Source organism: Amblyraja radiata, chromosome 6 (genome assembly GCF_010909765.2).
Source record: "Amblyraja radiata isolate CabotCenter1 chromosome 6, sAmbRad1.1.pri, whole genome shotgun sequence".
Classification (NCBI taxonomy): domain Eukaryota; kingdom Metazoa; phylum Chordata; class Chondrichthyes; order Rajiformes; family Rajidae; genus Amblyraja; species Amblyraja radiata.
The window spans coordinates 97,549,277-97,562,075 of record NC_045961.1 but is presented as its reverse complement, the minus strand read 5'-3'; the positions used below and the strand labels follow the sequence as shown (position 1 = coordinate 97,562,075).

The window sequence follows — 12,799 nt, the reverse complement described above, 5'->3', positions numbered from 1 at the left end:
ATTTGCAGAATCTAGCCTTATTGGAAGAGGAAGATGACATTAATCAGCTGACAGAATTTTTCTCCTATGAGCACTTTTATGTGATCTATTGTAAGTTCTGGGAACTTGACACTGACCATGACCTCTACATTGATCAGAAGGACCTGGCAAGACATAATGATGATGGTATGACATGCAACATGAAGTAGCAGGTCATTAATAGTCAGCTGTTAGATGCTTCAAATGACAGATCATGCATGAATAAATGGTGAACAGCTATCTGGATAAACTATTTCAAATCGGCCCCTTTTATTTTCTGGAACATAAACCAAACCACAAAACAAAAATCTGCATTGTACTTGCCATTTTTCATCCTGCTCCTTTTGTCACTGTATAATTAAATCTCAGCCCATCAATAATCATTTTTATTTTGGAGAAAAAAAATAATTAAATCCAAATATATGAGAAGGGGAAATTTATATTAATTCCATTTATCATCGTGAGATGGTTAAGTCAGGAAACCTTTTTCTTCAGTTCTCTATTAGTGCAAAACCATTCATCTGTGATCTTGTTCATCATTTTAGTTGCTACCACTTGAAAGATTTTTTTTTTTTAAAGAATATTCCTTTGGTCACTCTAGGCAAGATGGATAATTGTTATATGTGGTGAATGTTGACCACAATTGGGTGTCAAGCAGTCTAAGCTGAATTCAAGCGCCCTAACTTTCTTATTAGCCTTTGCTTCAACATGGTCCAACTTCTCACCCAGGTTGTGACAGAATTCAAATCTATTTCAATAACATCTCATTTTGAGCAATTATACAAATTGGCTATTTTTTGTTGCTGAATCACCCTGTGTGCATTCATTGACGTGCAAACATGATGGTTGTGGTGGAGGGAGTGAGATGGATGAACAGAGAAATCCCATAGAATTCATCTCTGTAATTTAAAAAAACCTGCCATTTTATCTTGCCTTCAGTTATTGAAAAACTTATTTAGCTAATTGTGATAAAACTTTGACATCAAGGCTTGGATTTTCACGATGCTGAAAGTGAATGAGGGCTGATCGGTGAAGGAGCAATGGGAGGAGGGTGTAAATTAACATTCTGTCAAATCACTAATGGAAAAACCCTGGACCTTTATAGAATTCACTAGCTGTGATGTTGAGATCGGTGCAGGTTTCTCATTCAAGGACATTATTCCTTTGGGATAATGGATTTTGATTACTTTCTGTGACCTCTAGAAAAGCGTGAGGCCATTGTGTCCATGAACACAAATATGTTGCCTTATTTTTTAAATGATTCGAACCAGATTTGCCTGTTTAACAGCTGAGATTAGTCTGAAAAAATTTTTGCACCATATTTTTGCTGATAGTTTTTAAAATTCCTTTGAAGAATACAATGACTTTAGCATGATATAAGCAGTACATTAATATCAAATCTACTTTGTTTTGAATGTGGTACTGATTAGATTATTCTTGCAGATGAATGATTTGAAGGCTTAAAACTGCAGATATTGTTAGTGCCGAACCTAGTTATAACATCTATTGATTTGGTGAATCTACGTGTATATTATGAAGTTTCTTCATTTTACAGGAGGTGCTGTGATTATAGCTTGAATGATCCTTTCTTTTTTTTAGCTATATCGAGCAGAATGATAGAAAGGATTTTCTCTGGAGCCGTTACAAGGTAAATATCCTGAGTGTTACTTTATTCTGGTTTGCCACAGAACAACTTTAATGATTAAATTACCTTTATAATTTTGCACATTTACCATCGCATTTTGTTCTGATTTGGTGAGATTATTTTTCTTTTAACCAAAAACTATTCAACAGCAACGCAAAAGGTTCACGTTTCATGGGAGCTGTAAACTTGTGATCCCATTCCCATCACTATCGTAACACTCATCTCTGTGGCAATATGGGCAACATTTCCAGTGTGTCCTGACCATATAAACAGGGCATGATTTATCTTCCCGATTACCACTTTATTAATCCACTGTCAGTCATCATAACAGTAATTTAAATCATAATTAGTAGAGCTATGAAGTGGCCCATTCACCAGTAACCCGTTCATTCTTTTCTATAATGGCTTCTACCAGGAGCACTTGGCTCCAAACCTCAAAGACTTTGTCCAAATATGGAGGACGAGTTGAAATCTAGAGATGAGGCTGACCTCATGACATCAAAGCAACGTATCAATAAAAATGTTAAGTGGAATAAAGGGCAAACTTTTCAATGTCAGTGTCTAGACTGGCTATCTGAAGAAGGGTTTCGGCCCGAAACGTTGCCTATTTCCTTCGCTCCATAGATGCTGCCTCACCCGCTGAGTTTCCTCCTTTTTGCACTTTTGTCTATTTTCAATGTGCTATATTTGTTATCAGTCTAAGGAAGGTGATTGTGATGGTTACTGATCAGGTCAGTAATCTCCACCCACATCGTTATTTACGGTTACGCAGGACTGCATCCTGGACCCAACCATCTTCAGCTGCTTTGTCAATAATCTTCAACCCATCATATGATAATTTAGAATCTTTGCATGATTTTTGATTGTTTGCAAATCCCAGTGCCTGCCTACAGCAAGACCTAAGCCATGCTGTTAAAGGTAGTGAACATCTGCGCCACAAATGCCCACCTCCCACTGAGACTCATCTGTAATACTTTTGCGGATATTTATTTTTGTTCTTTACTCTGCCCCCCTCCCCCCCCCCCCCCACCTCCTAATCAATATTTGAGATCCTCATTAACCATAAACGATTTGCAGAGTCGCACAAAGATGGCTATAAGAGCAGGTCAGAAGTTTACTGTCCTAGTATGAGTGGTCGCCATCTGATCCCCAAAATTATTTCCATCTGTATAGAATGAATTGGCTGTGTAATTGTAATACTCTCCTATTGACTGAATGAGTCCAGTGGGAGCAACATGCAGAGGTTTCATTGTGTATGCGCTAAGGCTTTTTGTAAATTAGAGAAACCAAAAAAATAGTTAGTATCCGTGAAATTATTTTTAATTCTGAGTGCCCTAATAAAAGGATGTATATGACAATGTATATTTCTGCTCCCTTAGAGACTGCATTGCCCTATCTGTACTGAAATATATTAACTGTAGAGTTGCTCTATTTGCATTGTAGATCTAACAATTATAAATTGTAGTTTGGTCTAATCACCAAAAATCTGCATACCCTATTGCACAATGCAGCTTTAATGCAATTGCCAACTTTTGTACCATTACATATGATGTTTTATTTCTTCAGATTGTAATTGTTGGTGATTTTGTATAAATCCTCTCCATCCTTCTTCATCACCATCTGTTTATGTTTTTGTACCTGCTTTTGACATTAGAATTTATCCATTTTAACTTCTATCAGTCCTTGTCCAGTCAATTTCTCAGTTGTTCAAACTGATTAAAGAAAGGACAGTTGGTCCCCTATTTTCCGCTCTAGATGATCACATTTCACACTCTTCAGCAAGTGTCGTGTAAGTTTTTAAAAGCACAAGTCTGACTGATCACATTTGCTTAGATACACTATTACAATAAATTATGGCCTTAATTATAAGTTGGCACAAGAGGTGAGTAATATAGCTCATTACCAGCACCAGGTGAAATTACTCCATAAAGTACCTTAAATGTACTAAGTTTAAACGTAACTTTAAAATTGTTGCATATTTTGCAGGCATAAGAATACTAGAAAAGAAAGGAAAATTGGTTATGCAGACTTTGTGTGGTTTTTGATTTCAGAAGAGGATAAAAAGACACCAACCAGGTGAATAATCGATTTAATAATAAAGGAAGCAAAATGATTACATTTTCTGTCGTGGAATTTTGTAAATGAAGTTGAATATGTTGTTTGATTATTTTTAGTGATTTCAATAGTTGGATGTAGTTACTTAAATTAGACTTTGAATTTGGACTGTCAAGATTTCAGAGTACCTAATTTAAAATATGTATAAATGTAGTAATACCATTCTGTTTTATTCCCTCATTGAAATAACATTCGTCTTTTATTGGAGCTGAGGCACCAATTGTTCTGAGCAGTTTCTCTAGCTTGATCTTCTGTAAAAAAGCCTCTGTCATTTCAAACAAAAGTCTAAATTTGCATCTTGCATTAACAGAGCAAATGCACATCAGTCTGACCTATATAGGTTAGGAACATTCAAGCATAAAGTTCATCACTTTTTCCCCCCTCTGATCACCTGAGCTATGTCCTCTGACCAACTCTTCACCATCTCTCCAACGCCTCCAGTTATTTAGGTCTGGTCTCGCTCTGGCTCCAATGCCCTCCTGCCATAATTAGTAGCCCTAAATGCTTTAAAGTGTATTTAAAAATGTCTTTAGCTAGCTAATGCATCCATTAACCATTTTCAACAGGACATCAGAACTGAGTCAGTTGAGACAGTAAGTTTGCAAGAAACGTTTAACTTAAGGAGCCTGCTTTGGGGACTTGATTTTTAAGTCTTTAACTAAATTTAAACTAACTTTAAACACAAGGGCAGCACAGTGGTGCAGCTGGTGGAGCTGCTGTGTGCGTTTTCCTGTGACCATATGGGTGTTTTGATTTCCTCCCACATCCCAAAGATGTGGGTTTGTATGCTAATTGGCCTTAAAGTGCCCCTTGTGTGTAAGGAGGTCGTAAGGAAGATGAGTAGAATTAGGCCATTCGATCCATCAAGTCTACTCCGCCATTTAATCATGGCTGATCTATCTCTCCCTCCTAACCACACTCTCCCCATATCCTCTGACACCTGTACTAATCAAAAATCTATCTCTCCCTTAAAAATATCCACTGAATTGGACTCCACAGCCTTCTGTGGCAAAGGATTCCACAGATTCACCACCCTCTGACTAAAGACATTTCTCCTCGTCTCCTTCCTAAAAGAACGTCCTTTAATTCTGAGGCTATGACCTCTAGTCCTAGACTCTCCCACTAGTGGAAACATCCTCTCCACATCCGCTCTATCCAAGCCTTTCACTATTCTGTATGTTTCAATGAGGTATGAGAAATTGAGAATAACATAGATCTAGGATGAACGAATGAACAACAGTCTATGTGGATTTGGAGGGCTGTAGTGCCTGTTTCCATGCTGTATCTCTGAACTAAGCTCTAAACTAATATAATTGATCACCAGCCCTTGTGAACATTTGTAAATTTAACAAATGACATCTTACAAGAAGCAAGCTTCCTACTCAGAAAAGAGATGACAGAGGTAAAGGGAAATATTGACGACCTGTAACTGCATCAAAACAAAGGGTTCATATTTAAATTAAAGTATTCCAGCAGCTGTTTCTATTAACTTTTTTATATCTTTGGAACATTTGAAAAAAATAGGCTGAAGAGAGGGCTACCACCATTCAATTAATTGTGTTTGTTTTCCACATTGCAAATGAATAAAATGAAATACAATATCTTGGCACTATCTGTTATTTTCTCATTTGACAGTATTGAGTACTGGTTTCGCTGTTTGGACCTCGATGGAGATGGAGTGCTATCCATGTATGAACTGGACTATTTCTACGAGGAACAGTGCAAGAAGCTTGAATGCATGTCTATTGAACCATTGCCTTTTGAGGACTGCCTTTGTCAATTGCTTGATCTTGTAAAGCCAGAATGCGAAGGTAATCATTTGATAGTGATGCAAATTCAACTGATCTAGTCATGTTTGTGTTTTCAGTGCAAATTAATTCTATTCCTTCAGTTTTTTATTAAATGAACCATGTTGCTGATTATAGAAACATAGAAAATAGGTGCAGGAGTAGGCCATTCGGCCCTTCGAGCCTGCACCGCCATTCAATATGATCATGGCTGATCATCCAACTCAGTATCCTGTACCTGCCTTCTCTCCATAACCCCTGATCCCTTTAGCCACAAGGGCCACATCTAACTCCCTCTTAAATATAGCCAATGAACTGGCCTCAACTACCTTCTGCGGGAGAGAATTCCAGAGATTCACCACTCTCTGTGTGAAAAAAGTTTTCCTCATCTCGGTCCTGAAAGATTTCCCCCTTATCCTTAAACTGTGACCCCTTGTTCTGGACTTCCCCAACATCGGGAACAATCTTCCTGCATCTAGCCTGTCCAACCCCTTAAGAATTTTGTAAGTTTCTATAAGATCCCCCTCAATCTTCTAAATTCTAGCGAGTACAAACCGAGTCTATCCAGTCTTTCTTCATATGAAAGTCCTGACATCCCAGGAATCAGTCTGGTGAACCTTCTCTGTACTCCCTCTATGGCAAGAATGTCTTTCCTCAGATTAGGAGACCAAAACTGTACGCAATACTCCAGGTGTGGTCTCACCAAGACCCTGTACAACTGCAGTAGAACCTCCCTGCTCCTATACTCAAATCCTTTTGCTATGAATGCTAACATACCATTCGCCTTCTTCACTGCCTGCTGCACCTGCATGCCTACTTTTAATGACTGGTGTATCATGACACCCAGGTCTCGTTGCATCTCCCCCTTTCCTAATCGGCCACCATTCAGATAATAATCTACTTTCCTGTTTTTGCCACCAAAGTGGACAACCTCACATTTATCCACATTATACTGCATCTGCCATGCATTTGCCCACTCACCCAGCCTATCCAAGTCACCTTGCAGCCTCCTAGCATCCTCCTCACAGCTAACACTTCCCCCCAGCTTCGTGTCATCCGCAAACTTGGAGATGCTGCATTCAATTCCCTTGTCCAAATCATTAATATATATCGTAAATAGCTGGGGTCCCAGAACTGAGCCTTGCGGTACCCCACTAATCACTGCCTGCCATTGTGAAAAGGACCCGTTTACTCCTACTCTTTGCTTCCTGTCTGCCAGCCAGTTCTCTATCCACATCAATACTGAACCCCCAATACCGTGTGCTTTAGGTTTGTATACTAATCTCTTATGTGGGACCTTGTCGAAAGCCTTCTGACAGTCCAGATATAACACATCCACTGGTTCTCCCTTATCCACTCTACTAGTTACATCCTCAAAAAATTCTATAAGATTCGTCAGACATGATTTACCCTTCATAAATCCATGCTGACTTTGTCCAATGATTTCACCACTTTCCAAATGTGCTGCTATCCCATCTTTAATAACTGATTCTAGCAGTTTCCCCACTACCGACGTTAGACTAACTGGTCTGTAATTCCCCGTTTTCTCTCTCCCTCCCTTTTTAAAAAGTGGTGTTACATTAGCTACCTTCCAATCCTCAGGAACTACTCCAGAATCTAAAGAGTTTTGAAAAATTATCACTAATGCATCCACTACTTCTGGGGCTACTTCCTTAAGTACTGTGGGATACAGCCTATCTGGCCCTGGGGATTTATTGGCCTTTAATCCATTCAATTTACCTAACACCACTTCCCGGATAACCTGGATTTCACTCAGTTCCTCCATCTCATTTGACCCCCGGTCCCCTGCTATTTCCAGCAAATTATTTATGTCTTCCTTAGTGAAGACAGAACCAAAGTAGTTATTCAATTGGTCTGCCATGTCCTTGTTCCCCATGATCAATTCACCCGTTTCTGACAGCAAGGGACCTACATTTGTTTTAACTAATCTTTTTCTCTTCACATATCTATAAAAGCTTTTGCAGTCAGTTTTTATGTTCCCTGCCAGTTTTCTTTCATAATCTATTTTCCCTTTCCTAATTAAGCCCTATGTCCTCCTCTGCTGGTCTCTGAATTTCTCCCAGTCCTCTGGTAGGCTGCTTTTTCTGGCTAATTTGTACGCTTCATCTTTTGTTTTGATACTATCCCTGATTTCCCTTGTTATCCATGGATGCACTACCTTCCCTGATTTATTTTTTTGCCAAACTGGGATGAACAATTGTTGTAGTTCAGCCATGCAGTCTTTAAATGCCTTCCATTGCATATCCACCGTCAACCCATTAAGAATCAATCGGCAGTCTATCTTGGCCAATTCACGTCTCATACCCTCAAAGTTACCTTTCTTTAAGTTCAGGACCCTTGTTTCTGAATTAACGATGTCACTCTCCATCCTAATGAAGAACTCAACCATATTATGGTCACTCTTGCCCAAGGGGCCACGCACAACAAGACTGCTAACTAACCCTTCCTCATTACTCAATACCCGGTCTAGAATAGCCTGCTCTCTCGTTGGTTCCTCTACATGTTGGTTTAGAAAACTATCCCGCATACATTCCAAGAAACCCTCTTCCTCAGCACCCTTGCCAATTTGATTCACCCAATCTATATGTAGATTGAAGTCACCCATTATAACTGTTTTACCTTTGTTGCACGCATTTCTAATTTCCTGTTTGATGCCATCCCCAACTCCACTACTACTGTTAGGTGGCCTGTACACAACTCCCACTAGCGTTTTCTGCCCCTTAGTGTTTCGCAGCTCTACCCATAACGATTCCACATCCTCAAAGCTAATGTCCTTCCTTTCTATTGCGCTAATCTGCTCTCTAACCAGCAACGCTACCCCACCTCCTTTCCCTTTCTGTCTATCCCTCCTGAATATTGAATATCCCTGGATGTTCAGCTCCCAGCCTTGGTCACCCTGGAGCCATGTCTCCGTGATCCCAACTATATCATAGTCATTAATAGCTATCTGCACATTCAACTCATCCACCTTATTACGAATGCTCCTTGCATTAAGACACAAAGCCTTCAGGCTTGTTTTTACAACACTCTTACCGCTTATACTATTATGCTGAAAAGTGGCCCTTTTTGATTTTTGCCCTGGATTTGCCGGCCTGCCACTTTTACTTTTCACCTTGCTACCTATTGCTTCTACCCTCATTTTACACCCCTCTGTCTCTACGCTCACACATTTAAGAAACCCTTTCCCTTTAACTCCATCCTCCACTATCCCATTCGACACCCCACCCCCCTTATTCAGTTTAAAACCACCCGTGTAGCAGTGGCAAACCTGCCTGCCAGAATGCTGGTCCCACACCTGTTAGATGCAATCCGTCCCTTTTGTACAGTTCCCCCTTACCCCAAAACAGATCCCAGTGATCTAAGAATCTAAATCCCTGCTCCGTGCACCAGTTCCTCAGCCACACGTTCAGGTCCCGTATCTCCCTGTTCCTGCTCTCGCCAGCACGAGGAACTGGAAGCAAACCGGAGATAACAATCCTGGAGGTCCTGCTTTTCAGCATTTTTCCGAGCACTCTAAAGTCACGCTGCAGAATATTCATCCCCTTCTTTCCGACATCGTTTGTGCTGACATACACTACCACTTCCGGATGTTCACCTTCGCCCTTGAGGATTTTCTGCACTCTGTCCATGACATCCTGGATCCTGGCACCAGGAAGGCAGCACACGATCCTCGCATCCCGTCTGTTGCCGCAGAAACCCCTGTCCGTACCTCTCACAATGGAGTCTCCCACTACAATGGCGTTGCCTGCCATTATGCGAAATATATTTATGTTGAAGTACTTTTGATTTACTTTTTTGACGGAGCTATGTGTGTTCATGTCTGTGGGATGATTGTGCTGCAAGATATATTTGTCTTGTCAGCATAAGTACGTCCAACTCGGGGTTTTCAATAATTAGATGACGAATATCATTTGTTTCATTGTGGCACACTTTCTGGAAATCTCAGCCAGTCCTTAATAGTAAAGCTATTATTACAAACTAGACTTGGAGAAAGGATGAGGGGTTGGGGGGGGTGTTCAAGAAGAAACTGCTGATGCTGGAGAATCGAAGGTAGACAAAATTGCTGGAGAAGCTCAGCGGGTGCGGCAGCATCTATGGAGCAAAGGAAATAGGCAACGTTTCGGGCCAAAACCCTTCTTCAGACTGATGGGGGGTAGTAGTGGTTTGTGAAAGAAAAAAAAGTATTCCTACTCTTAACTGCAAACCTACAACTCCTTCCGAAACCATAAATGGGTGAGTAATGTGTATATTAGATAACAGTGATGTTGGAATAGATTTTTAACAGTCACATATTTTCGTATTAGTGTTTGCTTTGGCAATGGGAAAAAAAGCTAACTAGCAGCTTCAGATGATCAGGGAGGAATCGTATGAACATGCAACTTGGTATATTATAGGAGAGATTCAAGACTTTTATTGTCAAGCCGCATAAACCCCAAGCTATAGTATAAATAAATATTATTATTAAGTTTGCTTAAAGTATATTTTTTATTAAATTAACTTGCCAATTTTGTTGTACACAGGAAAAATCACACTTCACGATCTGAAGAAATGTAAGATGGCAAATATATTTTTCGACACCCTTTTTAACATCGACAAGTATTTGGAGCACGAGCAAAAGGATCCTTTTTCTATCCAGAGGGTAATTGTTTTAATTCATATTGTTTTAAATCATATCCTTTGTGCGACATTCCTAAAGTCTTAAAACATCCCATGATGAGAGACTCCACAATCTTAATTAAGCAAAATAAATTATCTAAACTAGTATTACTGTCACTAAACCTCAAAAGGAACGGTGTAGGAATAATTAAGGAAATATTTGCCTCGTCTCTGACTCCATTCAACTGGGCTGTCACTCCATTTTCAGATCGTAGTTGTGGCATCATTGTAATGCAAACAATAATGGAAATCATCAGATACTACATTGCTCTGAAAGTTATTGGGTACTGAGGAGGCTTAGCCACCAGTTGATTATCTCCAAAGAAACCTACAATGCAAAGGCATCATTCTGAATACACTATCACAGCTTGTTGCAAGTTCAATAGGAAGTAACACCTTCTCCCACACCATCGCCCTTTTTTGGGAATAACTTCTTATCAGTTGATCTTCTTCATTCTCGAGGGAGCTTTGGGCTTTGAGGTGCATATACATTAATACTTGGATGCACCACATTCTTACAAGCATTACTCATTCTCATATGCATCTTTATTGCTGGCTAATGTGTGGGGCTCTTTTGGATCAAGTATGCATTGCCAAGAATCGACCCTAAAAACAAAAATACATCCTTTCAATTTCTTCCTTTGTTTCTATTCAAGCTACTCTTTGCATAATTTTCATTTTTAATTCTTTATATCTTCAATAAAAGTTACTAGTTGTCACTTGGATCTTTCCTTAAATTTTATAAATGGTAAATTTCCAATTACCCAAATAAACTTTGAATATGTTTGGTTAGAGTAGGTCACGCCAGATTATATCTTTGGATATTCAAGGGGAAAAGTGCCCATAAAATTGAGTAGTTCTGTAAAAATTGGAATTAATAGTCTATGCATAAGACTTGTACAATTAAGCTGTCTGTAAAAACAGGGAGAATTGTGCAGTGTTTTTAAGCTCCATTCATAACTACGTAAAAAACTGTTGTGAAACCTCTGCAATTGCAATCTTCCCTGTGCAGCAGGATGTGGAGAATGAGGGACCAGAAATGACTGACTGGGAGCGGTATGCTGTAAATGAGTATGAAAGTCTGGTGGCAGAAGAGGCAGCTAACGAGAACTGGAATGATGGGTAAGAGACTAACTAGCAAATTAATTTAGCGATGTTTGAAGATTAACTGCACATTTTTTTTAAATCATAATTAAAGAAAAATTTCCTTCCAGCACACGAGGCAGCCATTTTACCCATGAAGTCTATGCTGGGTGTTGGAACAGAGCCATCAGTCCCATATATCTCCCAGCAACCTATTCTCTCTCATATGCCCACCTACTCCTCCCCAATTCTCCTGCCTCCACTCGTGGCAATATATATAGTAATAATGAACTATTAATAGATTATCCTATTAGTTTGTCTTTGGGATGAAGAAAGAAATCGGTGCAATCATGGAGAGACTGTGTAAATACTGAACAGACAGGACCTAATGTCAGGATTGAATCCAGATACCTGGAGTTACGTGGTAGTGGTATGAAATGATGCACTACTGTGTCGCACATGCCTGATCTTGTATTCCGATGGATTACCATTTTCTTATTGTACCCTTTTTATCTCTCACTTCCTCCCTTTACTGACCTTCTACTTAAATGACCGTGGTCTTTAAAACATTTTGAAATTAATGCTGTGATTAATATTATACAGTTTGTCCATTCTAAATAGCATAGCAAAGCACAATTCAGCGCAATGTGAAATAAAGTAGAATTAGCATTTGGGTTCCATGGAGTTTGTGTGATCTGCTGAGCTTTTCCAGTGTTTTTTGGTTTAGATTTTTAGTTTCTGTGGTATTTTGCTTTTGTCAATGCTGTATGAGGTGTCAGAACATTAGAATTGTGTATATTGAAGTAGGTTCTTTGATTCTGAAATAAAAAGGGACTTTTCAAATAGTTGGCTACAGTTTGTCACATTTTAAAACCATTTGAGTCCTACTTTTGACAACAAAGGAAAACCTAATAGTAATTTCTGAAACGCTTTCAAGTAAGAAATCTTGAAGAAATATTCGTCACTGCCTTCAGATGGATTTCAAAAATTATGCTTGATAATACAGCAAATCTAAGGACACGTGGCGTTGAAAATTGTAGGAGCAGGCAAGAGTGTGTTAGTCCAAAGTGACTTGGACAGGAAAGTGTAACAATGTTTTGTGGCGAGCTGGGTCAAGTGCTGTGCATCTACTGGTGATGGTTCATTATACCCCGATGGGTATTCGGATGTGGTCAGTTAAAATTAACCACAATTGGAGTCTCATGAGGGCTTTCTCATTGTCTCATATTTGTGGACTTGGTGCATTTACTGAAAGCCAATTCTGATTAAGATGTTGAGTACAATACTGTAGTGCAGAAACTACAATGCCCTCCAGCCACTACAGATATTGAACTACAGTCTAGTAGATTTGAAAGTTTAAACAATATTTGAACCAGTAGAGTGGAGATGCTCTGAGTAAAGTGCAAGTTTCACTTAGAGGTTAGAGTTCTTTTAGAGAAGGGATTACAAATCTTAAAACAAGAAATGTTCAAAA

At 39.3% G+C, this 12,799-nt stretch overlaps 1 protein-coding gene across 4 annotated transcripts in view; it reads left to right on the top strand.

The window, feature by feature from the left end:
• Window positions 1–12,799, top strand: part of LOC116974628 (serine/threonine-protein phosphatase 2A regulatory subunit B'' subunit beta-like) — a 74,910-nt gene that overhangs the window by 49,461 nt on the left and 12,650 nt on the right. For 2 of the 4 annotated variants that reach the window (XM_033023306.1, XM_033023310.1), the window contains 6 exons: window positions 9–165; window positions 1,618–1,666; window positions 3,650–3,739; window positions 5,414–5,589; window positions 10,107–10,225; window positions 11,255–11,364. In XM_033023306.1, the coding sequence (XP_032879197.1) occupies window positions 9–165; window positions 1,618–1,666; window positions 3,650–3,739; window positions 5,414–5,589; window positions 10,107–10,225; window positions 11,255–11,364 (701 nt within the window). The remainder of the gene's footprint in view (window positions 1–8; window positions 166–1,617; window positions 1,667–3,649; window positions 3,740–5,413; window positions 5,590–10,106; window positions 10,226–11,254; window positions 11,365–12,799) is intronic. The other 2 variants (XM_033023309.1, XM_033023307.1) reach the window with 2 other exon arrangements.